Source organism: Piliocolobus tephrosceles, chromosome 1, assembly GCF_002776525.5.
Source record: "Piliocolobus tephrosceles isolate RC106 chromosome 1, ASM277652v3, whole genome shotgun sequence".
In the NCBI taxonomy this organism is placed as follows: domain Eukaryota; kingdom Metazoa; phylum Chordata; class Mammalia; order Primates; family Cercopithecidae; genus Piliocolobus; species Piliocolobus tephrosceles.
The window spans coordinates 22,501,209-22,528,879 of NC_045434.1; the positions used below are offsets into that span (position 1 = coordinate 22,501,209).

Here is a 27,671-nt window from a genome sequence, read left to right on the forward strand (position 1 = left end):
CGGTCCCCAACACACGCATGCTGCAGGCTCCTACCCATGAGGCCCCAACTCCCCCAGGGAGTTCCAGCTGGCTTACCAAGACACATAAAACACCCCCACACCACCCAGAAGGAGAGGTGAGGAATCTCTTTCCCTCAGCCAGGCAGTCTCCGGAGGCTGCTGACATCACAAAGGTGTCCACTGGCAACCTCATTGTCATGTGGCTCTCCCCTGGCTCCCCTTCACTTGCAAATGCAGGGAAAGGGTGAGACCTTTCAAAGCTGCCAAGTGGGCAAGCTTCCAGCAGCAGTCTGGGAGCGAGAGGCAGAGCCACCAAGCTGGGTGGCAGGGCATTGAGCCTCGCGTTTCAATTTCTGTTCAGTCCTCCTGTAATGGAAAATTGCTCTGCACAAAGCTAAAGTGTTACAGTTCTTTCCAGCGCCCCTCCCCCGCCCCACCCTCCACCGGCAGCCTTCGGATCAGAGGGACAGAGCCCGCAGGAAGGTGGAAGGAGGGTGGTTGTGGCTTCTTACTATGTCCCTTGCTTCAGGCCCTGGCCCCGGGTGGTTACTCTTTTCCTTTGGAATGGGGCTGGTATCAGGGTCAAAGTGTCCAAATAATTGTCTGTGTCAAGCCCAAGAAGTAATCTGCACAGCGAAGCAGTTAACCGAATACCCCCTTGACATACCCCTGAACACCCGGAGGCTGTTCCTGAACGAGAACAGAATCACTAGTTTGCCAGCAATGCATCTAGGACTCCTCAGTGACCTTGTTTATTTGGACTGTCAGAACAACTGGATTCGAGAGTTGATGGATTATACCTTCATCGGGGTCTTCAAACTCATCTACCTTGACCTCAGCTCCAACAACCTAACCTCAATCTCCCCATTCACTTTCTCGGTCCTCAGCAACCTGGTGCAGCTGAACATTGCCAACAACCCTCACCTGTTATCGCTTCACAAGTTCACCTTTGCCAACACCACCTCTTTGAGGTACCTGGACCTCAGAAATACCGGCTTGCAGACCCTGGACAGTGCTGCCTTACACCACCTCCCTGTTCTGGAGACCCTGTTTCTGAGTGGAAACCCCTGGAAGTGCAACTGCTCTTTCCTGGACTTCGCCATCTTCTTAATAGTGTCCCATATGGACCCCTCAGGTGAGGGCTTGATCGGGTGTGGGGAAGAGGATGTGATTGAAGTGGCTCCAGAAAAGGTGAACTCAAAAGATGGTCAGAATGGGAGATAAAGTTGGGTGAAGCTGATTGAATGCATTCTTATTACTCTGCAGGACCCACCCTTGGGTTGACTGGAGTAGCAATAAGAAAAAGTTCTGAAATAGGAATTCAAAGAGCTGAGTTCTGGTCCCAAACTAGCACTTACCAGTTGGCTACCCTTGAAAATATCACCATTTCTCTGAGCCTCAGTTTTCTAATCCATAAAGTGGGGACAATAATATTACCTAAGCTACAGAGTTGCATCAAATAGATGATGTGTGTAGAAATGATAAAGTAATTGCAAAGTGACAAGGTAATATAGGGACACTGTATTCTGTTGGTAAACTGTTTTAATCTGTTTAATTCAGCAACAGAATTTTTCCAGGATCAAAAAGTAAATTCAGTTATTCATAAGCAGTAGAGAATTCAATAGAAGTATAATATATATAGAAGGGAAAGTTTAATATACAGATGGAAGGAGGGGCACGTGAGCTACCCAGACAGTGAGAGAGGGAAGGAAGAAGGAAGACAGGGCTTTTGATAGCTGCTTTGTTTTGAAGATGCTGGCCTCCTACGGAAGGAGAGAATGGCATGAATCAATGGAGAAAGGGTCCCAGTGCTCACTGTGTCAAGCAGAGAGATTCTAGTCTTACAGGTAGATGCTCAACTCTTACCTGGGAGATTTCCAAGCTCCTTGCCACCACTCTACCCGCTGTCCTCACCCGGCCTGCCATGGCACCTGTGCTTCATTCCTTCTTTATCTTAGGGACTTTACTGTCTCATCCTTACCCTCCAATTCTTCTCTCTACCAATAATAGCACTTTTACCCAGGAAAGTCAGAGCTTCAGAAAAACGAGAAAAAACCCCTCACAGAAAGTCTGGAGCCACTGATGTAATCTGACAAAATTGGACTCTGGGTAGAAAATCAAATCCTGTCAAAACCATGTCTTTTCCCCCTTCCCTGGGTGTTTGCCTTTGAAAATGTTTTCATAGATGCAGGTTCATAAAATTCCTGCTAAAGCTTCCACCATGAAGTCCTGCCCAGGTGGCAATATGCTAGGAATAATCCTGGCCAGAATGACAGACTTCAAGGAGAACTGGGGGAGAGAGAACCAAGTGGTGACAGCAAGTAAAAAACGTGCCCTCCTGGCCTCCCAATGGGTGTGTCTCAAAAAGTCCTCCTGGCAGAATCTGGACTGGGATGAGGCAAGCAGGACTTTTAGGAGGCAAAATTTAAGGAGGCACTGAGAGCGAGTGCACTAAGAATGAGACATTGTGAGTCAGTGCCTCCTTAAATGTTGTGCCTTAGACACCTGACCCTATTGCCAAATACCTCATCTTGAGTTGTTAGAATAAATCAAAACAAACTAACTTTGTCAGACCCTCTTCCAACAGGACTAGAAGGCAGAAGCAGTTATCTGGGGTAGGTGGCCTTGCCTTTCTATAACACCATCTCTAGGAGCCAGAGATAATGTTTTCTACTTTTCTCCAAAACCGTGATAGTGTCTAGAAAGCACTATCAAAGATGTTCAATACTAATCATCGTCATGCATGACCTGTGGTCCATAAAGGGATTCTCCCTGTCCATGTTCCTGTAAATTAGCCTATGGAAGGGTGTCATCTTCTCTTGCCCCTCCCCACCATATATGCACTTTTCCTTGAGTAGAGCCTATCAGGTTGCAAGTAGGACCTCCCACCCCAGATGACAAGAGTAACATAGCTTGGCTTCCACCCCAGCACCTAAGCCTACCATTTCACCTCCCACTCCATCTCCCTTCATCAAATTTCTGCTTGCACTCTTCTATCTTCTCAGAATTTTCAGGCTGACCACTTTGGACTCTTTGACTCTTCAGTTCAATCCACAGTTGAACGGGATTATAAAGTAGATCTTTTTCACTGCATATTTGCCAAGACATCAGAAAGGAATGTCTATCTTGTCAAGCTTATAAGCTCCTCATGAATGAAGAGTCTGTTTTGTGAGGTAGAGAAAGCTTTCATCCCCCAGTCGTGGGACCCCACACATGCACCCACCACTGCTAATTTGCTCATCTCCCTCCATTTTTCCACACATGGTACCTCATTTTCTTCAGTGTGAGTGTCACACCAACACTTAAACTTGTGCCCTCAGCCTGTGGAAGAGACTAGGATTGATATTTTTAACCCTATCCTTGGATGAGAAAATAGACTGACCCGCCCCAAATCACACAGTTGATAAATGGCAAGAAAGTGATTTGAACCACTTGATTTCAAATGCAGGTCTTTTTCCACAAGACTATACTATCTCATAAGTCCTCAAATTACATAACTATCATCCTGTAAGTGAATTTAGTTATAAATATAAGTCATATTATAAACATATGGCTACTGCATCTAAACTTCAGCTTTATTTTCTATCTGGCTGCCACTTGGAACTGACTCAAGATCATTTTCATTGGATAATAAGCACTAACCATCATAAAGTCGTTGATATGCCTGTACTTGCCTTGCAAACCCAGGTTTCACCCCAGTCTACCCCAACTCCAAAAGGGTGAATCTAACTTTAGCATTTGCTCTCATTTGGGCCTTATTCAGTCTGGTTCTCCCTTCCCATACACACATGCAATCACAAATATGCACACAAACACACATGAAAACACAAATACATACACACACATATGCAAACACAAAGGTTTGTATATACCATGTATACATATGTTCATACCATATATACATACATACTCACATACCCGTACGTATATACCATTTATACATACATACCTACTTACATACCCACTCGCATATTACATACACATACATAAATGTACAGGTTCACACCCACATACATGAACAGATACATGCATACCCATAAAGTTGAACACCCTTACAGTAAAATTCATTGGCTGCTTCTCTTATTTTCTATGAAATAAGTTGAGTAATCTGGTTGTTTATAGAACAGAATCCACTTCACAAACAGGCTCATTTTAGATCCAGGGAAATACTGAACCTTAGCCCTGGGAAATTTTCACTGTAGTGTAATATTAAGGACAATATAAGAATGCACATGTATTCCTTGAAAAGCAATGCAGTGAACTAAAGGACTTCCATGCTACAATTCAGTTCATCCATTCATCTATTTAAATACTTATTGAGTGCCTACTATGTGCCAAACAAGTGCTTATGAAGGTATCTAACCAAGAAACCTAAGGCTGCATATGGAGACTCACGTAACTCTGGGTCATCTGCGCCATATCTGTGCCATAGTTTAGTTGGGCATAACGGAACAAAACAGGGCATGACAAATGAGGCCAGCATGTGCCTACTCGGGTGACAGGCACTTGGGGCAGCCACTTGTCCTCCAGGTGATGAAGGACAGCCACCCTCAGGCAGCAGAGCCCAGTGTTAAGAGCTCAGGTTCTGGAATAAAATCAATGGGTTATAATCCTAGCCCTCATGCTGACTAGCTGCAGGATATAAGATAAGTTACTTAACTTCTCTGAACTTTAATCTCCTCGTCTTGAAGACAAGGATAATAATAGAACCAAATTCCTAGGGCTGTCATAAAATGAAATGAGAACATTTATGAAGTGCCATTAGCATTTAAGCTTGACACGCTACAAGCAATCAAAAAACAAATGGTTGGTAGATGAGGAAAGGTACAGGATACTAAGAGAGTAGAATAGCAGAAAGCAGTCAAGTGTTCCCCTAGATAAGCAGTGGACTTCAGGAAGGCTCAGCATATGTGGTGTTAAAGGACAATGCACCCTGTCTAGAAACATGACTATAGAGATGCAGGCAGGAATATAGATAGGATGTAGGAAGGTGGGCAGCTGCTTCTAAGACTCTAACCCAAACAAAAATGGGGCAAAGAGAATCCTGGAGGGACAGGACAAGTCTATGTCACATTCTGAGTTGGGTATTATTAGGTAAGTTAAGAACATGGGTGTTCAGACCCTAGTCAACAAAAGCAGAAGCTCAAATCAAGGCTTTGTCTCAGCCTGGGCCATGAGACCTGGGGCTAGACCAGCAGCAGCAGGGTGCCTGTTCCTGAGTCACCTGAATCTAGAACCAAAACTCTACGGAAAGACAAGCTCCACTTCCAGAGGCAGGTGTGGATGTGTAGGCAACATTCTGGGGATGTTAGAAGTAGGCAACTTTCACTAGCCTCAGGAGAAAGACGTCACCTACATGGTATAACTGAGTAATAAATACTTTTGCCCCAGTGTGTCCCTATCCACTTCCTACCACTAATCTGAAATTAGCCACTAGAGGTTCATCCTTTTGGGTCCCAAGTATGTGTTATGATCTTGTAGAACCTGCAAAAATACATGAACTCCTGGGAAGAATAACACAAGTGTCCTTAAGCCTTTATCAGCTCTCACATCAGGGGGAGTTAATTCTTGGGAATTTGATTAGCTAAGATTAATTCTGCAGCAGTGGAGAACCTTGAAGGAAACAGAAGTGCAAGAAGGAAGTGCAGAGGTCTTAAAATAAAAGACATGAGGACAATATCATATGCTTCTTCTGTGTCACATTTTTGCTAAGGACATCCCCTATAGAGGGGTTGTAGAGGAAGCCAAGTGTTTCATTCACTTTATTTTATCATAAGGCTACACTGAACAAGGATATCAAAACTTTCTCAAGTTGGCAAGAGATTTGGCACTATAATCAAAGTTCTGAATCAAAAGAAACTCTCCAATGGCATACTCACCAGATGTACTGAAAAGTATTCAGTTATCAAAGAGTTAATATCGTCACTCTTTAAACACAAAAGTTACAGCAGAAGTGGAGGTGTGTTGTAATGTGTCCCTTGCCAGGGTGCTCTACTGAGCCCTGATCAATACAGACTGAAAACAGACCCACATGTTCCATTTCCTTTCTGGCACAAGTTAGCAAGTGGGAGGACTAATTCCTGGCCAGAACTGTTATTTTCCAGTCATTAATGATACTTGAAGGTGAGAGTGGTCATTGAGTTCTTCCCACGATATTTGATTTCCCTCAGGGGATAGGGTCAAATGGCTTTCAGGATGCTCTCAAAAATTCAATCAAACTCTAAGCTCTGAAACATACAAAACCTGGCCTCATACATCCCATTCCCCTCTACCGGCAAAGTCTGCTCTAATGCTATCCAACAGAAGTTTCTGCAACAGGGTAAATAGTCTACATATATGGTGCCCGATACAGTAGTCTCTAGCCTCATGTGGCCATTGAGCTCTTGAAATTTGACTAGAACAAATGAACTGAATTTTTTTATTTTATTTTATTTCAATACATTTAAATAGCAACCTAAGGCTAGTGGCTACCATACTGGTCAAGGTAGCCTTTTAACATAGGATGTTTAAGCTACAACTTTAGAATCCAGAGTCACAGGTAAGTGGCTATAGAGAAAAGCCCAGCACAGAGATATCCTGACATCCAAGTTCAATGTTTTTCCCTGATGCCACGATATTTCTTTGCTGTCAGGCATATCATGATCCATTTAACTCTGAAACATTTATTGTATATTCATTATGTCCCAACATTGCATTATAATGCTGGAGTGGCTGTTTCACAGAGAAAAAAGTCATAATTTTTGTCTTGAATAAGATAATCTAGGATACAAGAGACAGAAAATAGAATTAAAAGCCGGGAGGCCCTGTCCTGATCCCAGAAATGCCACTATGTGATATGGGGAAAGTCACTTTCCTTCTTCAAGGGTCACTTTTCTTGTCCTTAAAATAAAGGATTTGGGTTAGATATCCTCAAAGGCCTCTTATAGCTGGTAGCCTATGGACCTAAATAGAAAGATAAGTGCACAGGAGGTGAGAAGAGAACAGTGCTCAGCAGGCAGGGTCCCAGGTGAGCAAGTGCATAGTGGCAAGTGCTGAGGTGGAGGTGTTCCCAGTGATGAGGGCTACATCACATAATTAGGAAGTTCAATTAAGAAGCAGATGCCTCTAACTCCTGCACTCTCCCAAGTCCTATATTAAGCACCCTCAACTTCGCTAAGACAATGCCTCCACCCCAAGGAACTCATTGCCCCAAACTTTTCTCCCAGGCCAGACCTGCTCAAACAGTGCTTCTCAAACTCTAACGAGCACAAGAATCCCAGGTCCTATGCCCTAAGGTTCTGATTCAGTCAACTCTTCATGCCAGTGGTCCTTAGGCCACTTTTCAGAAACCCTAGAACAGTGGCTTGTGTTCTGGACCTTCCGTGGCTGTTCCAATTAGTAAATGAATCAATTTGCACTGAGATGCTAATGCCTAATGTTTTGAAATATCCCCTCAGGGAACACTTGCAATTTGACAGGGAACAACCAGAAACAGTGAGAATTCAGAAAGTGACAGGCTACCGGGGCCAGAGTGGGGCGGTTTGAGGACAGAGAGTCCCCTCTGTGTCAGCTCTGATAGCCTTAGCCAGTCCTAAATGAGCCTGATGGTGGGGCCCATACATCAGAGGAGCTTGAGCAAGGGTGCTGCAGAGGCAGTGGACAAAGCCACTCAGGGCCATCTGCAGGGAGCAGATGGGTTGAGTCATGTGCTGCTTCAGGTCCAAGTCATTTTGAGGGCGTTTTGAGCAGAGAACATCTTAGTTTCATGATGAGGTTATATCATCCTGTATTCAAGACTGCTGTAATGGGATAGTGGCCCCATTTCAACCTACCAAGTACAAAGTCATCCACAACTGTGCCCGAACTTAGATTTCCAGAATGAATTCAGGTCCTCACGTTATTCCACTATCAATGCTTACCCATGTCCTCCATCAGGGCAATTAAAATAAAGATCAAAGGCAAAAAAAAAAAAAAAGAAAGAAAGAAAGCCTGGGCAACCAGAAGTTCCAAGCCTTCCAAGGCTGTTGAAAGCCAGAAGAGCAGCCTCCCGAGGGCAAGTAGGGGTCTGAGAGGGGTGCAGCTGAGTCAGTGATCCCTAAGCCACCCAGAAAAGCTGAGAAGGCATAGGAGCAGCAAGCATGGGACATTTAGGAACCCCTGGGTGATGCTGACACATTCCCTGATGCAGGCCAATTGGGATCCCTGAGAGTAGGTGATCGAAGGTCACTCCAAGCTCAGAAATGCCAGATCTCTACACCTGGCCCCTCAGGTCACCCAGTATCACTCAGGACTCTGGAAAACAGCAGTGCAAATCTGGCCAAAGCAGCCAACCTCAGTTTCCTCATCTTTAAAGGTGAAGAGCTCCTCATCCTGGAGGTAATCCTGCAAAGGATGGAGGCGGCTAGAGAAAAGGATGGGGGCCCAGCTAGGAAGGGCCTTGAATGGTTTTTTGGGGAACATGCAATATATCCTAAGAAGTCTTGGGAGGTAGCAAGCTGGTGGTAGGGCTAGGAAGGAAGTTTCTGTAGGCGTTCAAGCCAGACAGTATGGCAGCCTATAGCAACAGTGAGGAGGAGAGGTGTAGACATTTGAGAAGGAATCATTTAGAAGGCAGAAGCAACAAGATTTGGGACTGAACTAGCTCTTCTCATAGTTTCTTGTGCACCCTTTGTAACTTCTGGCACAATTCTAATTAATAAATGTGTATTCGTTTAACATTTGTCTTCCCTGATAGACTGGAAGCGCTATGAGAGCAGATCTGAATCTTCGGAAACAAGCACAGTCCTGACACAGAGAAAATGCTCAACTAGTGTTTCCTGAGTGAATGAATGAGATACAGAAGAAATAGGAAAGGGAAATAATCAATGGTAGCTCCCAAGACTTTGACTTGGACAGTGTGGGGGCTTTGCTGACATAAACACACTTGGAGGAGGGCAGTGAGGAAGTCAGGGGAGAAGCCGAGTCCCGTCTTGACCTTATTGAGTGAGAAGTCCCTGTTAAACACTAGGCATTTGGGTGTTCTGACCTGAAATTCAGAATAGAGAACAGGGCATAAAATATACATATATTTGGGGATCATCAACTCACTAGTGATCATTGAAACCTAACAGAAGATAAGATCAATCAGGAAAAAGAGTTTCAAATGAGGATAAGGGCCAAGTACAGAAGAAGCTTTGGGGAATGCAACATACCAATGGGTCAAGTAAGGAAGAGCAACCCATGTAGGACAGCAGGAGCCCCCAGACAAAGGAAATTAGAACGAGATAAATTCATGGGAGCCAAAGAGTTCCAAAAAGTGGGAGCAGGTCAGATAAGGACAGAAAACTGTCCATCAGGTTTAGCACCGGAGATCCCTGATGTCTTAGGCCGTTCCACTGGCATGATGGGAGTGAACACCTATCCATGATGGGCTATGAACTGAACATCAAAGATAAGAAGGAGTAAACCATGTAAACTACTCTTCTAGAAAGCATGGCTGTGGACTGAAGGGAATAGGGTGCTAGTTGGAGAGAAAACAAACGAAGAACGAGGATTGTTAGGAGAAAAGAAATCCAACCATGTGTTTATCTGCTGATGGAAAGAGTCGATGCAGAGAAAAAGGACAAAGATACAGGAGAGAGGGGAAGTCATTTGTGGGGTAGAGTTCCCAAGGGGACAGGAGTGGATGGATGGTCTCCAGAACCAAATGGAGGGCTAATCCTTGAAAGGGGAGTGGCACCTCCTCTGCCCTCTGGGACTGCAGAGAAGGAGGCAAGGGTAAACATAGATGGGGGTGAGTGTGATGATGGGGGACGAGTACAATTGAGTGGCCCAATTGGTGCCTGTATTTCTCTTTCAGTGAGGTAAAAAACAAAGAATGACTATATATCTATAAAGTACACAGTTTCATGTAATATTTTCTATGATGCTTCCATAACACCAATCCAATTAGGCGACTATAAAATATCCATTGTCCTTGAGATATTCACATGCTAGCTGAGCAGGCAACACTAAGGTGGGCTCTGGATGCAGGTCACCTGGCTTTTCATCCTGCTTCTGTCACTTGCCAACTACTTGACTGTGGGCAACAGTCTCCATCCAACCCAAGTTCTCATCTGCAAAATGCAGATAAAATAGTGCCTATTACCTCAAGTTATGATAATTAAATGAAAAAACCCACATGAAGATTTTAGAACTGCACACAGTAAATGTTCAATTAATGCTAGCTGTCGTTGTTACAAATTCTTTGCCTGGTGGTGATTCTGATTGTCACATGAGATGTGGAGAAGGCGTAGAGCAGTGTGGGTTTGCAGAAACAAACAGGGTGAGCAGAGGCAAGGAGTTCAACTTAGGGGTGCTGGAGCTCTTGAGGGGAGTGTTAACGCTTCCAAGATGATGTCATTAAAAAACACCTAATCTGCTGCATGGTCCATATGCAATGATAGTTAGTGTTTTGTTTTTTGGTTTTGTTTTGTTTTTTTTTTTTTTTTTTTTGGAGGCACACTCTTGCTACTCTGTCACCTAGGCTGGAGTGCAGTGGTACAATCCCAGCTCACTGCTGCCTCGACTTACCGGGCTAGGGTGATCCTCAGCATCCCCAGGAGCTGGGACTATAAGCATGTGCCACCATGCTTAGCTAACGTTTTTACTTTTAGTAGAGATGGATTTTGCCATATTGGCCAGGCTGGTCTGACCTCAAGTGATCCGCCCACCTTGGCCTTCCAAAGTGCTGGGAGGCGTGAGCTACTGCACCTGGCCAATGATAGCTTTTTTGATCACACAGATGAATTTGGCCTTCTCCTCAACCCAAATAAGAGAATAACTAAAAACCTGATGCATCCAATTAAAACATAGTTAAGACTGGAATTAAAGTCATGTTAGACAAACCCTTGTAATTTTCAACGCATTTTCTTCTAACAGTCAAGATGTTTTGGTCACAGCATTTGGCTGAGGTGAGGCACAGGCATTGTTATCCCTATTTCACATTTACAAAGGGGTAAGGAGCCCAGACTGAGATCTGAGTGCATGCATTCACTGACAGTTACTGAGCACCAATCAGACGCCAGCGCCTTGGCCAGGCACGGGGCATACTGGTGTGAACAGAAACAAACATGCTCTCATGAAGCTTACATTCTAGTGGGAGAAGAAGACAATAAATAAATTGACATATGACATAATGTCAAATAACAACAAGTGCCATGGAGGAAAATAAGAGAAGGGAAGAGAAGTGTGTGCCTGAGATTGAGAACAAGGCAGATACTTCAGGCTCAGTGGGCCCGCAAAGGTGATTTTGAGCAGAGAACTGAAATAAAGTGAGAGAGAAGTCATGGAAATATTACATGAGGAGGAAGAAGCTCTTTCTAGACCAAGGGGAGAACGAACACAAAGGCCTTGGGCTGGAATGAGTATGACATATTAGAAAGGGAATATGGCTGGAGCAGAGTGAAGGAAAAGGAGAAAGGGAAGAATGAGATAGAAAATTACGAAGGCCAGGTCACATAGGGTAGATAGGCCATGGAGAGGCTTTTGATTTTATTCTAAGTGTGACGGTAAGTCGTGGAAGGATTTTGAGCAGGGAAGTGACAGGATCTGTAATTACAAATTGCTCCCACTGCTGTCTCCAGACAGAGATTGTAGGAAAAAGCAAGGACACACATTCAGAGGCCAACACAGTTCAGGCAAAAGAGGACACTGGCTGGGACCAGGGCAATGGTCCAGGTGATGAGAAGAGGTAAGAATCGGGACACATTTTGAAGGTAGGACTAGCAGGGTTTCCTTATGATCCAAACGTGGAATGTGAAAGAGGAAGCAAACAGTTTCTGCCTGGTGTTTCTGCCTGGTGGACTGGTGAATGATGGTGCCCTTCGGCTCCTGGGGTTTCATAATGGTTTGTTATCCATGAGGACAACTGTCTGCCCTCTGGATTTTTCTGAGCAGATGGGTAGTTCTTAAGTAGGCTCAGCTTTAGGCCAAACTGAGAAGAAAGTAGAAGGAAAAAAATTTAATTTTTAACTTCCAAGAAGAACCTGATCCCAGCCCCCAGCCCCATCAAGCAGCTTGTTCCCCTCACCCCACCAAAAGGTGGTAGCAGGGGGCTACCCCTGAGTAGGGATTAAATCACTTGCTTCTTTTTCAGAAAACGTTACACTTTGAGTGTTATTTTATTGGTGAAATGAAAGGTTTCATCTCCCACTGACAGAGTTCTGGGTACTGATAAGCCCATGAGACGGAATTATGAGAAAAAGAAAGCTTCTTGCCTCTGAATCATGCCCACACGCAACCGGTTATACACAAGACCAGTTCTATAACCTAAAACACCTGTAAAGCACAGGCATCATCGGGTTGAACTTGCTGAACGTCAAGGTCTCATCTACATGTTCCATGAGTCTATGAATCACTTTTAACCTTTAAAAATCCATAGACTGTATACACAAGGGGGGGAAATTGTGAATACCAGATAAGAATTGTACTTTGCACAAGCGCATATAACACAAATCCTTAAGGTTTTAAGGTGCCTAGGATAGATTAGACCAGGAGTCAGCATATGCTTTCCAGAAAGGGTCAACAGTAAATATTCTAGGCCTTGTGGGTTTTCATTGCACCTACTCAACATTGCCATTAAGGTGAAGGCAGCATTAGAAAATAAGCAAAAGGATGGGAAAACTGTGTTCCAATAAAACTTTGTTTACAAAACAGCAGTCTGGATTTGGCCCACAGGTTGTAGTTTGCTGACCTCTGGCTTATGCCATCATTGGATGACAGCTGGGCAATGAGTAAGTGGAGCTCCACAAAGGCAAAGGTAGAAGCCAGTGCCAGGGCTTGAAATTCTCATAGGTTTGCGCATGAGGATCTGAGAAGGGGGCCTTGCTGGCCAGTTGGCTTTGGTGTTCTTGAGCAGCCATATTGCCCAACCCAGGTTTCCTTCTAGGGAATCATCTCCTCTGGGCACCCGTAGTACAACAGAATATATAATAGTGATCCCTTCGAATTCTATTTGGGGAACCAGTCCTAAACAACAGGCCAAAGACATCAGACTTTTAAAAGTACTATAGGAGATCAGACCAATAATCCACCCTTGCATTCGACATACATTCATTGAGCACCTACTGCGTGCCAGGAACTAAGGATACAAGGGTTCAGAAAAAGGGTCTCTGCTCTCAAACAGTTCTCAAAAAGTAATTTGGAAATAATAATAATTACCTTTTGATATCATACCTGCAGCAGTTTGTCCTCATACTCTTACCCTTGTTTCCTTCTCTTTGGTCTCACAGGACAGAGGAGGTGCCCTTCCCAGTTCAAGGCTTATACCTCCATTTGGTCCTAGAGAGCATCCATTCCTGCCTCCTTGGAGCTTCACTTAGCTCACTGAACCTCCCCAGACTCTCACAGGGATTGCTACTCACCCAGTGTAGAGTGTCTGAGGCAGTTCAAGGTCAGCTGACCCACGTATGGTATTCTACCACTCAGGTTCCCTTTCCTCCACCGGAGCATTATGTCAGGGACAGTGAGCCCAAGGAGTTTGAATAGCAATCAATTCATTCAACAAATACACCCTGAGCTCTAGCATCCTGATAAACGTCAGTGAACAAAACAGACAAAAAATCTTTATCCTCATAGTATCTGTAATCTAATGAGTGGAGTCAGACAAATGAATAGGTGGCAAATCAATTTCCTTGACAAAAACATAATTTACCTTGCAAAAAAAATAGAAGGCAAAACACTGTACACCTACTGATATTTGGGTGGACTGGGGCCTAAAAGAAAACATGGGGGAATTAGGCTTTTCTCTAGGTCCAGGATAGAAGTTGACAAAGTGCTTGACAAGGTGCTTAAGCTGATGGAAACATAATTTACTCACTGAGAGGTAATTGCAGTACCTTCAGATTCCACTCTCTTGCTTTCCATTGCCACCGCCTAGATGCTCACCCCGCCAGTCAGCCCAGAAGGTTCCTAAGCAAGCTGCCACAGGGGCTCAGAGCAACCTGACTTCTTTGGGGGCACCAAGTCACTGGGAACCTGCAGCAGAGCCCTACGCAGAACTGGGGTCCCTCCAGAAGACAGAGAAAAGAAGCAGTTCCTCTTATAACCAGAGGGTTCAGGACTATTTTCTGAAAGGGAGGTCTCCTGGGCTGCTATACTAACAGGTGTGGTTCCAGGCCCCAGACACTATAGTTGTTCCATGCATCTGATTCTGACAAAGAGGTTTTCTGCCTTTGAGCAAGATACTGTGTACAGAAATAAACCAGGTGGTAGTTTGTATTTCCTTAGGAACTATTTGAAATAAGAAGTTCAATATTAATGACATCTGTAGTTAATGCCCTGGGCCACTGGAGTGAGGTTGAGTAAAGTGGTGTCATAAAGCTGGGTCACCTATCTATAAAATGAATGGAACCTCCTGGAGTTGTGCAGTGCACAGCATGTACAACAGTACTTGCTGACGCCCTGTGTGGGAGACAAGGAAATCAAGAAAGCCAGAGAAGGAAGAATTGATGTATAGTTTATTCATTCCATAGCATGGGAATAATTAAAACTGCCCTGTGGGGTGATCAAGAGTAGAGCTTAGAGTTTAATTTTGTAAAGCATCTCATATAGTGCCTAGCACATGTCAGGCACTCCAGGATCAGTAGATGGGTATAAAACCTCTAAAGTCACCATACTAGAATAGGAAAAGAAAGTGTGGTTAATAAGCTAAAGAAAAGGAAGTTAAATGATTTATTAAAAAATAAAAATAAAAGGAGGCAACAAAGGGTTAGAAAAAGGACATGAAATAAGGAGACAAATGAAAAAAATAGATACTAGATATAAATCCAAATATATCAGTAATTACATTAAATGTCAATGGGCTTATTAAAATACAAAGTTTGCTAGCTTGGATGAAAAACAAAACCCAGCTACATACTGCTTACAAAAATATACCTTATATATAAGAACATAGAAAGATAAAAGTAAAAGGATGGAAGAAGATACACAATGCAAACACTAACCAAAAGAATTTCAATGCAGCCATAGTAATGTTAAACAAAGTAAACTTTAAGGCAAGAAGCATTACTAGAGATAATGAGAGATATTGATCAATATTAGAAGGGTAATTCTACCAGGAAGACGTAACAATTATAACTTTGTATGTACCTAATAACACAGCTTTAAAATTTGTAAAGGGAAGGCCAGGTGTGGTAGTTCACACCTGTAATCTCAGCACTTTGGGAGGCCGAGGCAGGTGGATCACCTAAGGTCAGGAGTTCGAGACCAGCCTGGCCAACATAGTGGAACCCCATCTCTATTAAAAATATAAATATTAGCTGGGCGTGGTGGCATGTGCCTGTAATCTCAGCTACTTAGGAGGCTGAGGCAGGAGAACCACTTGAACCTGGGAGGCAGAGGTTGCAGTGAGCCAAGATCACACCACTACGCTCCAGCCTGGGCAACAAGAGGGAAACTCCATCTCAAAAAAAAAAAAAAAAAATGTGAAGCAAAACTTGAAAGAACTATATGGAGCGGACCAGTGCACAGTAAAAACTGGTAATTTTACATAGTTACAGAGACTAGTAGACAATAGTCTAATAATAACTAAGAGACAATAGATGCTTATAAATAAAAAGTCAATAAGGGTATAGAAGATCAGTACACCACCACAACATAACTGACATGCACAGAACAATGTACTCAACAAAGAATACAATAAGTCCTCACTTAATATCCATAGGTTCTTGGAAACTGCCACTTTAAGCAAAATGACATATAACAAAACCAATTCTACCATAGGCTAATTGATATAAGCAAGAATTAAGTTTCTAAAGCTTATTTCTAGTCACAAAAACATCACCAAACTTCTACACAAAGATAAAAAAATACTTCTGATATTTAGCATTGAAATATGAAACATACATACATTTAAGAAAGATTCATACACACAAGTAAGATAATATTTGCCTAATTATTTCAGTTCAGGGCTGTGAGTGGCTGGAGCCTATCTTGGCAGCTCAGGGTGTAAGGTGGGAAGCAGCCCTGGCCAGGACGCCATTCCACTGGGGGCCACACATACACACACTCGCACATACTCAGACTGGCCCAATCTAGACAAGCCAGTTCACCTAATATGCACATCTTTGAGATGTGGGCAGAAACCAGGGCACCTGGAGAAAACCTGTCCAGACATGGGGAGCGTGCACACACCGCATACAAACAGTGGCCCTGGCTGGGAATAGTTTTTTTCTCATTAATATTGTAACAAAATGACAGAGGATGAAACAACATTATTAGAGGTTCTACTGTATAATATTTTTGTAGCACATGGAAAATGTACTAAAATTGACCTTACATTCAGCCATATAGCAAATTCTCAAGAAATTGCAAAGGATCAAAATTACAGAGTGTTTTTATAGAATTAAACTAGAACAGTAGGATTAACCTAGAATCTCATAATTTAAAAAAAGAACATCCCTCAATTTTACAAATTACACAATTTGGTCAATGAATGATAGCTCTTATTAACCAGAACAATAATGATCAGACATGGTTTATACCTTTAAGAGCTAAAAGTCTATCTAGTAGGGGAGAAAGGATGCACATTGTAAATAACCATCATGCAAGATAGAATGTGATAGGTACTTAAGAATGACACACGGAAATGCTAGGGATGAGTTCACAAATGGGAACAATCACATGTCCTCCAAGCTCTGAGGACGGGGTGGTTGAGGAAGGTCTCCTTGGAATAGACGCATTTAAGTTAGATCTTAAAAGATGGGATCCTGCAAAACTAGGAGTATGAGGCATTTGATACAAAAGGAGCCGTGTAACAAAGTAACTACAGATGAGGGCAAGGGTGAGGTGTAATCAAGGCATAGTATGTAGTTTAATTTGATTGGAGCAAAGGTTACCAGCAGTGCTGAGAAGCAAGGAGAGAAGGGGAGAAGGGGTAGATGCTGAGGGGCTCTGAATGCCAGGCCAAATGGTCTGAGTGTTATTCTGAGGTTCACAGGAGGTCAGAGGAGGGTTTTGAGCCAGAGTGTGACCGGGGAAGAGCTGTACTTGGGGAAGGCAATTTGGCAGAAGTGTATGAAATGGCCCTGAGCTGGGAAAGGGAAACAATGGAGATAGGGAGCCGGGGAGGGGAGAGCCCAAATCTTGGCAGTCACTGAGACTGGGAAGAGGGGGAGATAATTCAACGGGAGAGAAACCCAGGCCTCCCTCCCAACAAAGCCACCCACATCCCTCACTTAGCAGCCTAACAATGCATTAAAATCACTGCCTAATTGCTCCTTTCAAAGTTAATGCTCCAAAACGGGGAAACGTGTGTGATGTTTAGTCTCATCCCTGCCGCCCAAGCTGCAATTTGAAAGCCCAATCTTTTTAAAAATAGAATGAGATAAACCCCCCTAGACACATCCCAGACCCTCCGAATCCCGTGTTTTCATTTCTCAAATACAACTTTCTTTGAAGATTCATGTCTCCCAGAGTTTGGGCAGGTGACCTGAGCTCTCTCTCGATAGAATTCTTGGAGAGCTTCCAGGTGCCTCCCCAGCTCATGGGAGCCCCATGCTCAGGCCTCCTGGGCAAAGCCACAGAGGTCCTCAAGCCAGGCTGACCAGAAAGAGGTACAGAGGCATAATTGCATTCCTGCGACTTCAGCCCTCAACTCCTTTCCCTCTACCTGAGAGCTCTCTGGTGGGGCAGGTTTGCCCTGAGGGCCACCATCCCATACTCAGTCTAGAGAGAGGCTTCTTCCTCTCCCTTCCTCTGTAATCATTACAAACAGTGGATACAACACAGTTCCTGCACTGGCTTCCCCTCTTGTGTCTACAACTTTTTCTGAGCTTGAGTCCTAAACAGCATTACACACTTCAGGCCATCTTCCTGAACAAAACAAAATGACTTTGCTATAGGTGCATTGATACAGAAGCAAGAGGTAGGTAATGGTGTCCAGGTGAAGAGGACAGCTCTTTCTAGCCACCCATAATCCCAAATGCCTTCTCCCCAGCCAACTTACTTCTGTACTTTTTCTTTGAATGCTGCTTCCAGCCCCCATTAGGATTTCCCTAACTGAACCGGATTTTCCTAACATCCTGGGTCACCAAGGATAGTGATGTTTTCACTAGTCAGGCAGTTCCTGCCCTGAAGTTTAGAGGAAACTCCTCTTCACAATGGCTCCTGTTTGCAAATCCCACTTATGCAAAACAAGCTCACACTGTCTTTCTGTCTTCTGTCTTCTATCTAGATTCTGCAGTTATCTACAACCTTCAAGTTATGGGATCTCCTGAGTCTCAGTTTCCTTATTTGTAAGACAAGGAAAATAATATTATGTGCATCAAGGTTATTATTAGAATTAAATGAGATATTTGTAATTCACTTAGTGCATAGTAAGCACTTAGCAAATACTGGCTGCTATTATAATATTGATTGTGGTTGTCTCAAGCTCTGGCCTCAGTGCTGAGCTGGAGCTCAATGATCTAGCGTGTGCTGGATACATTCACCTGAGCATCTCACACAAGCACTCAGCCTCAGCATGACAGAGTATATGGAGTTAGAAAAATGCAGGGGCAGTGATAGGGCTCCAAGGATTCCATGCTCGAGGCACAATCACTTGTGCCTTCTTACCTGTGTCAGTACGTTCTCTCAACTACCCTGAGAAGTGTCATTCTTTGCACTGGTAAGATGAGGAAATGGAAATCAGAGAAAGAATTCAGTATCCTGCTGAAGTTTACAAAATTAGCAAGTAACAGAGTCTGGATTAGAAGCCTGGCCTGTCTAGCTCCAGAGCCCACTTTTCTTTCTGTTATATAGTGAAGGCCATGGCATCACATATGGGGAGGTGCTCAGAGAAGTAGCCAGGAAGCTGAGTCAGCTGCTAAGAATGACTGAAGACTCATGTGGATGACATAATCAGCCAGTGATGGCCAACACCACCTCTGAGAAGCAGAACTGCTTTCCCTATTGGCAACCTGTTTACCCTGGGCTCCCCTGACTTGTTCAGGGGCGGGGGGTGGGGAAGTGGTGAGCGGGTAGAACACACAGTAAACATTTCAAGAGACTCTCGTCCCTTCCTAGAGTTGAGTGGCTTGCAATGCTCTTGGCGGGTGCTGATGGTCCCAGGTTGGTCTCAGCTACTGCTAAAGAGAAAGGGACAAGGTGAAGGGAAAGTTGGGATGGACACAAGGGAGGGGCAAGAGGAAGGTGATCGGTAAAGAACAGAGAGATGTCAACACTTCATGGCAATCTTGCCTAACCTTTCAACCTCCCTACCCCTGTTGCGGCCTCTCCTTCCTTGAGCATCCTTAAGAAGCATTTTCATGGCCTGAATGCAGCAAAGCCTGGGGACAAGGAACAGTCCAGGCCCAGTACTTCTCAAACTCCAATGTGCAACAGATACCCTGAAGGCCTTGTTGAGATGCAGATTCGGATTCAGGAGGTCACAAGTGGGTCCTGAGATTCTGCATTTCTAACAAGGTCCAGGTGATGTTGACGCTGCTGGCCCACAGACCGTACTTGGAGCAGTGAGGGTCCAGATGGCCCCTCCAGATCTCCTTTGGCCTTAGGACCCTGGGAGTCACGCTGTTTCAGCACCCTGCCTGCTGTGTTTTTCTTCTTAGATGATCTAAATGCCACATGTGTGGAGCCCACAGAGCTGACAGGGTGGCCCATCACCCGGGTGGGGAACCCACTCCGGTACATGTGCATCACGCACCTGGACCACAAAGACTACTTCTTCCTGCTGCTCATCGGCTTCGGCATCTTCGCCGCAGGAACTGTGGCTGCCTGGCTCACAGGTGTGTGTGCTGTGCTCTACCAGAACACTCGCCGCAAGTCAAGCGAAGAGGACGAGGACGAGGCCGGGACTAGGGTGGAAGTCAGCAGGCAGATTTTTCCAACCTAGACGAGCTCGGTCCAGGAGTTCCCTCAGCTTATTTAGTTGCCAGAGACCACTATCTTATGTGCCTCCCCCAGGCTTCCTGCTTTCTCTCTTGCCCTCCCCATCCCACCACCTTGGAGCTGTCATAGAGATTGAAACCTACTAGTAAAATAAATAAAATCTCTGCTAGCCATTTCACAGGTTGGTCCCTTCCCACTTCACCAGCCCGAGGATGACTTCTTGAGCTCAGCAGGATGGGGTAGAACAAAATCTAGAAACATTGTTGGATGCATCTAAATACCAAGAAAGCCTACCCCAAAAGTCAGCCAACTTGTGTTTAATAAGCACCTACTATGTCCCCAAACTAAGTGCTGGAGGGATGGATACAAGGAAAACACAATTTAAGATCTCTCCTAAAGAGCAAACAATTTAAGTGGAAGTGAAGATTAATATTAATCAAATGGAAAAACATATAAGACAATGATAAGAACTAACATTAATGGAATGTGTCCATGGGCCATCTTCACACTCCATCTCGTAGTTATCACAGCAATCCTATAATATTGATATTATTTTACCATGAAAATTTGAGGCCTGAACAAGTTAAACAACTGACAGAGGTCACACAACTGGTAAGTAGCACAGCTTCCCAAAGTCCATGTTCTTTCCTTTACATGAAATACAAATATTTTAGCAGCACAACCAAGGGTTCATCATATAAACCTGGCCACATAGAGGTGGCCACCACCCAGTGGGTCCATCCCAAGTGCCCAGAAATGTGCTTTATATACATTTCCCCCTGGATTAATGTGCCTGACAACAAGGTCAGATGGTCATTGTTACCGTTATTTTCCTGATGTATGGAGAGATGAAGTCACCAGCTCAAGATCACGTAGATGGTAAGAGCAGAGCAACTGATGGACCCATGCCAAAGTCCATGCCCTATGCACTATGAGCTACTGTTTGTCACGAAGTACTAAACAGAATAGCCAAATGTACACAAGCATGTCCTGCACTCAGGCCTGGGAAAGGGAGTGAAGAGAGGGTCGGCTCAACCCAGGTCCCAAAACCCACTCCAGGTTTTCCTTTTTGCTCTACTCAGATCAAATTACACTCATGTTCAAGACTCAGATCAAACCCCCACCCGTGAAACTAGCTGTCTCTAAACTCCCAACCAGATCTGTTTTTACATCTGCACTTCCGCTGTGAATTGCATGTGACTCTAATCACCACTTGCCCTCCAGTTTGTTTGGTGCAATGCTTAAGAGCATGGGTCCATACTCAAGAGCTGGATCTCTATCCCCAGTTCTGCACTTAGCACTGTGTGAACTTGGGCTTCCTACTTATAATGACCTTGAGAGCAGAGACCACTTGCCTTCAGTATTCTCTATGGACACAGCATATAGGGTGATAACTTACACAAAATAAATGTTTATTATGCATTCTATTTAAATCCCAACCCACCAATCATTCCTACTTTGTTATCCTGAACTAAGAGTGACCATGGGCAAGTTACTTAACTTTTGTGTGCCTCAGTTTCTTCATCTGTAAGTGGCAATCACTACAGTACTTATATAGGGATATTGTGAGAATACAATGAATATCAATTATAATAAGAATTTATTTTAATACATTTTTTATGATGGAATAACTTTGGACTAAGCTACAGAGGTAGCACAGAGTCCCCATATACCTCTCACCCAGTTCCCCCTAACGTTATCTCAATTACAGTGGTACATTTATCAAAGCTGAAAAACTTATACTGGAACACTACTATTAACTAAATTCTAGACTTTATTGGTATTTCACTGGGTTTTTTTGTTGTTTGTTTTTTCACAATGCCCTTTTCTCTGTTCCAAGACCCAATCTAGGATACTCTATTTGCAATTACGGTATTTTTAATGTAATAACACGTCTAACATTTATTGGGCCCTTCTATATGTTAAGCATTGTTCTAAGTGCATATACATACACACAAACACATTCACATACACACATAAACACGTGCATCTCAACTAATTGAATCATCACAACAATCCCATGCAGTAGGCATTATTCCCATCAGATCCTGAAACTGAGGCTTAAGAGGATAAGTAACTTGCTAAACATCACACATCTAGTACAACCAGAAGTGAAACCAGCTCTGTCTGACTATAGACTGTTTCCTCCAAATCACTAATCAATATTGTCTCTCAGGAATTTAAACTACTAAGAAAGTCTTAGCAAAAGAAATGTGAACTGCGGCTTTTCACGATAGCTTCTTCCCCAAGATTTTGCCTGGGTCTTCCAGCAATAACTCATTCCACAAAAATGATCTGAGCACCTACTCTGACAAGGCCTGAGAAGATCACGGTGAATGGGGCAAAGTAGTGAAGCTCAGGGAGCTTCCAGTTCACTTTGGTGGAGAAACAAGAAAACAGGCCATTTCAAGACAGAGTGGTAAGTGAAGGGCCGGCACAGTATTCTAAGGGGACCCAGAGGAAGGGCGCCTCAACCAGGAGGCAGTAGGGTATCCTGGAGGGCTTCTCAGAGCAAGAGGCATCTACACTGAGGCTTGAAAGTTGAGTTGAGATTCACTAGGCAAAGTAGTAAAGTGGATGTGGGTGACAAAAAGACATCCTAAGCAAAAAGAGCTGCATATACAAAGGCCTGGAAGTGAGGAAGAGCCTGGCATGCCATTATAACTGGAATATAGAATATAAGGGAAGGAAGAACAGAGAAGTAATGTTAGAGAGAGAAGCAAGGCCAGATCCTGAAGGGCCTTTTCTATCCCTGTGGTGGTCAGGATTATGGTAGCCTATACTACAGTAACAAATTAACCCCAAAGTCTCATTGGCTTACCACAACAAAGACTAATTAGTCACTCATGTAGAGTCCTATGTGGGTAGGGAGCCCTCCCACCCTGTAGCTCCAGCACCTAGAACACGGCCTCAGATGTCCACTCCAGAAGAGAAAAGAGAGGCCACAGGCACACAGTTTGTAACTGCTGGGCCTGGAAATGACACGTGTCACTTCCACTCACATTTCACACGGTCCCAACCTTACTGCAGAGAAACGTAGTCTGTGTGCCAGGAATGCTATGGAAAACAAGGAATTGGCCGGGCGCGGTGACTCAAGCCTGTAATCCCAGCACTTTGGGAGGCCGAGACGGGTGGATCACGAGGTCAGGAGTTCGAGACCATCCTGGCTAACATGGTGAAACCCCATCTCTACTAAAAACACAAAAAACTAGCCAGGCGAGGTGGCGGGCGCCTGTAGTCCCAGCTACTCAAGAGGCTGAGGCAGGAGAATGGCGTAAACCCAGGAGGCGGAGCTTGCAGTGAGCTGAGATCCGGCCACTGCACTCCAGCCTGGGCGACAAAGCGAGACTCTGTCTCAAAAAAAAAAAAAAAAAAAAGGAAAACAAGGAACTGTCTCTGCCCCACCAGGATAAGATATGGAACTTGCTCCTGAAGTAAGCATGAGAGTTGTAAGCATGAGAACCACCGAGTCTAGTTAACCTGTGTTTGAGAAAACTCACTCTGGCTATAAGGTGAAGAAGAGACCAGAGGGAGGCATGATGGAAAATGGGGAGACTAGCAGTACTGTAGTATTCTAGTGGGGGTTGAGGGTAATAGACCAAAGGCAGTGGCTGTGGGAACAAACAGAACTGAATGAATTTGTGAGGTTATGTCAGAGGTAGAGCTGACAGAATTTCATGAGTAACTGGATATGGGAGGTTGGGGAAGAATTAATGGAGGGAGGATTCAGAGAAAGAAGAAGGAGTTAAGGAGAGGGCCCAAATTTCTGATTTGGATAGCCAGGTGCCTGGTAGCATCAGTCAACCTGAGAACCACCACATGGCATACTGGATGCAAAAACATGCTGGGCAATAAAATATGGGGAAGGAATATGGGAAGGCGGGAGGGTTAAATCCTCATTGTCTCAGTGGAAAGTCAATAGCTGGTGCCTAACACTGAAAAATCAAATAGGAGCAATAAAAGCATACCTTTTAGACATATCAAAAGAATCAGCAAAAAGAGTTCCAGGTGCTTGCCTCTGGAGAGGAAAAAAACACTAGGACAAAAAAAATGGAAGACTGCTGTTTAATAAAAAACTGTTGTACAACTGCTACTCTTTAAACTATGTGCATGTATATCTGATAAAAATGAATTTCTTTAAAGGAAAGACCAGCTGGTCCAGGATGTTTCTCCTTTCCTCTGAGAGGTGTCTTTTGTCTTTAACCACCTTAAATGGCGAGGTGTCCATCGTGATTACAAAGGGTAGAGTACTAGTCAATGGGACACTCATACCACCTGCTGCATTTCCCCATTTGCAACAGGCCCCTGCACTTAATTATCAGAAAAATCAGGGAGGGCTTTTTAGGGGAGACTATGCTTAACCTACATCTTGAAAAATCATAGAATTTCATATAGGAAGGAGCATTTCAAATGGATGGTAAGGGTGTGAGTATGGAGGTATGGCAAACAGATGTGTTAGGGGAAGAGTTGTAGTTGTGTTTGGAGCCTGGAAGAGAAATGAAGGTGACTAGAAGATGAAGACCAATGAAGGTGACTAGAAAATGGAGACAGAAGACCAATCAGGGAGCTGACAAAAGTGGTCAATGTTTCTCCAAAGAAGGCTCACGGACCCACATCTCAAGACTCCGAGGATCTCTCATTCCTTCAGATGCTCAGGAAGGATGGGCAGTATCCTGCATTTTAATAAGTTCACTAGGTGAATTTCATACACACCAAAATATGAGAAACACAAGTTAAGCAAGAGGATAAAGTCCTGAAATAAGGTCATGACAGTGTGAATGGGAGGAGGAAATGGTCATCAGACCCAGGGACTCTTGGGTCCAGAGCTAGCCTTGGCCAACAAGTCAGGTAAAGTGGCTCTTCTGCCTGCAAAGAAATGCAGATAGTGGAGAAGCAGCAATGCCCTACAGCTCCTGCTCACCTTTGACTTTCATTCCTGCTTCAGTGCAAGTCCTCCCACTAAATATGATATAGGGAAAAAGTATTGATTTCGAGTCTCACCTTTTCCACTATGTATGTAATCTGAAAAAAATCACTTCATTGCTTGGGTCTCAGTTTCCCCAACTATAAAATGAAGTGGTTAGACTAGATTACCTCAAAGGTCACCTCTAAATCTAAGCTTCTAAAAACAACTCTGGATAATATCCAAAACATACAAGCAGCTCCTACAAATCAAAAAGAAAAGCACAGAACTCCAATAGAAAAAAAATGGCTAAGAATATGAACAGGCAATGCATAGGGGAAGCAAAAAAAAAAAAAACTAGCAAGCATATAAAAAGATGCTGATGCTCATCAGTAATCAGAGAATGCAAATGAAAACAATAGATGTCACTGTGTCCCTATTAGATTTGCAAAGTTTTGAAATCTGGATGTTGCATATTGAGCTGCAGGAACCCTCATGCCTTGCTGAAGGGACTCTAAATGGGTGCAGCTAGCCTAGGGAGTCATCTGGCACTATTAAGTTAAATTCAGTGTCTGTCTACCCTGGGATCCAGCAAGCCCAATTGTTCCTGGGTGTTTCTCCACAGAAATGATCATACAAGTGCACAAGGGAACACATACAAAGACATCCATGGCAGTATTATTTGTAATGGCAGGGGGTTGGAAGAGTGACTAGGGAAAATTTGTGGATTACTATGGGACAGTTAGAAATAAATAACTAGGAGCCAGGTGCAGTGAGTCATGCCTGTAATCCCAGCACTTTGGGAGGCCAAGGTGGGCAGATCACAAGGTCAGAAAATCGACACTACCCTGGCTAACATGGTGAAATCCCGTCTCTACTAAAAAATACAAAAAAAAATTAGCCGGGCGTGGTGGCAGACGCCTGTAGTCCCAGCTACTCAGGAGGCTGAGGCAGGAGAATAGCATGAACCCAGGAGGTGGAGCTTGCAGTGATCCAAGATCATGCCACTGCATTCCAGCCTGGGTGACAGAGCGAGACTCCATCTCAAAATAAATAAATAAATAGGCATACATCTAGCAACAAGATGAATACAGCTGAGTAGGGAAAAAAAGAATAAATATAATGAGAATATTCTACAACACTCAGCGTCCTGAAATGGCTCCCTATCGCAATAAGAGCCAAAGTCTTCACAATGTCCCACCAGGCCCTAAATGATGCGCCTCCACCCCTACTCCCACCACCTCTTTACCTCACTGATGTCATCCTCTATCACTACCCCGCTACTCACTCTGCCCAGCCTCACTGGCCTCCCTGCTGCCATGAAATGATATGGGGCATTGATGCTGCCACAGAGCCTTTGCACTGGCTTTTCCCTCTGCCTGGGCTTGGAACCCTTCAAAGTCCCCTATACATGCCTTCACACTCCTTCCCCCTTACCCTGCTCAATGTTTAACTTAGACAACAATCAACTATAATAACTAAATTATATCCTAGTCTAAAAGGCAGTAAGTACTGTCTTCTCACCCTCACCTTCACCTCTAGAATAGAAGCTCCCTGAGAATGGGCATTTTTGCTTATTTTGTTCACTGATGTCTCCCAAGGATGAGAGCAAAACCTGTCACAAAAGAGGCACTATTTTAAATACACTTTTAAACACATTATATGAATGCACATGCAGAAAATGATGAATGGGAACTGGCGGTAAAGAGGATTAAACAAAATAAGAGAGGAGCCTAGCCTGGAACAAGGATGATAACTCACCATTAAGGGAGGATTCTGAGTAACTCAACCTTCTGTACCTGAGGTTAACAAAAGGGGAGGAGGGAAGCAGTGCCTGGTCACCTCTCCTGAGCCCATCTGTTGAAGTTTCTCTTTTTGCCGGGTCTTTGCCAAGTCCATCTACACAGCAGCTGTTTCTGAGATTGCAAGGTCGTTACTGGGCTGAGGATACCTCACAAGCAACCCTTCCATGTACAACCTCACCCACCTCCCTACATTTCCTCAACACTGGCCCACCTGAGGAAGAAAGGACTGGGCTCCACATAGAACACTACCTAATAATTTTAGACTGATTTCTAACTCACAAAATCACTTCACAACTTTGAAAGATATTACTGTCCCCATTGTATGGGTTAAAACAAACTAAGGCTTAGAAAGATTCATGGTTGTCCTGTTTCACTGGCTAGTCCCCAGCAGAACTGAGATGTTCAACAACCCAGGTCTTCCTGACACCACGTTTCACGTTTTCTCTACCAACTTACTCTTCCTCTAGGTTCACATAAAAAGACTTCCATATTAAGGAAATTAGCAAAATAAGCTTTTCCAGATCTGATTTTGCATGACCCTGTTCTCAGCTCTTTCCTGTTTCTAAGTAACTGCTCTCCATCTGTAGGCTAGGATGCAAATTCAAAACCTGTGGATTTGACACAGTCTGTCTAAAAGCTAATGTTAGAAAATAAGGCCAAACAAATCATCTATTACTATTAAGACTTTAAAAGGATTATCCGTTCTTTGCAAGGAGCCAGATGGTGAAGACCGCACACTGTCAATCAGCTCTGGCAATAATAGTTCTGATACTACCGAGGAGTACAGAGGAACCACTAAGAATGTGGGGAATTCTCAATGCAACACTCGGTGTTTGACAAGAATCAGATGATGAAAGGGTTAGGGCTGGTTGATGTTTTAAGCAGGCCAACTATTTAGGCCAAGAGATTAACATTTAAGAACAACAGCCAGGAGTGGTGGCTCATGCCTGTAATCCCAGCACTTTGAGAGGTCGAGGTGGGCGGATCGCCTGAGGTCAGGAGTTCGAGACCAGCCTGACCAACATGGTGAAACCCTGTCTCTACTAAAATTACAAAATTAGCCAGGTGTGGTGGTGCATGCCTGTAATCCCAGCTAATAGGGAGGCTGAGGCAGGAGAATCGCTTGAATGTGTGAGGCG

The 27,671-nt window shown here is 44.0% G+C and overlaps 1 protein-coding gene across 1 annotated transcript; it reads left to right on the forward strand.

The window, feature by feature from the left end:
• Window positions 1-513: 513 nt before the first annotated feature.
• Window positions 514-19,997, forward strand: LRRC52 (leucine rich repeat containing 52). Its single transcript, XM_023207038.1, has 2 exons — window positions 514-1,135; window positions 19,545-19,997. Exons 1-2 carry the CDS (start codon window positions 514-516, stop codon window positions 19,826-19,828), a joined length of 906 nt encoding a protein of 301 aa, XP_023062806.1. The 3' UTR covers window positions 19,829-19,997.
• The last annotated feature ends 7,674 nt before the right edge of the window (window positions 19,998-27,671 follow it).

Coding starts and splice junctions, on each gene's coding strand:
- LRRC52 (XM_023207038.1), top strand. CDS start 514: ATGTCCCTTGCTTCAGGCCCTGGCCCCGGGTGGTTACTCTTTTCCTTT. Junction 1,136..19,544: donor GTCCCATATGGACCCCTCAG/GTGAGGGCTTGA, acceptor TTTTCTTCTTAG/ATGATCTAAATGCCACATGT.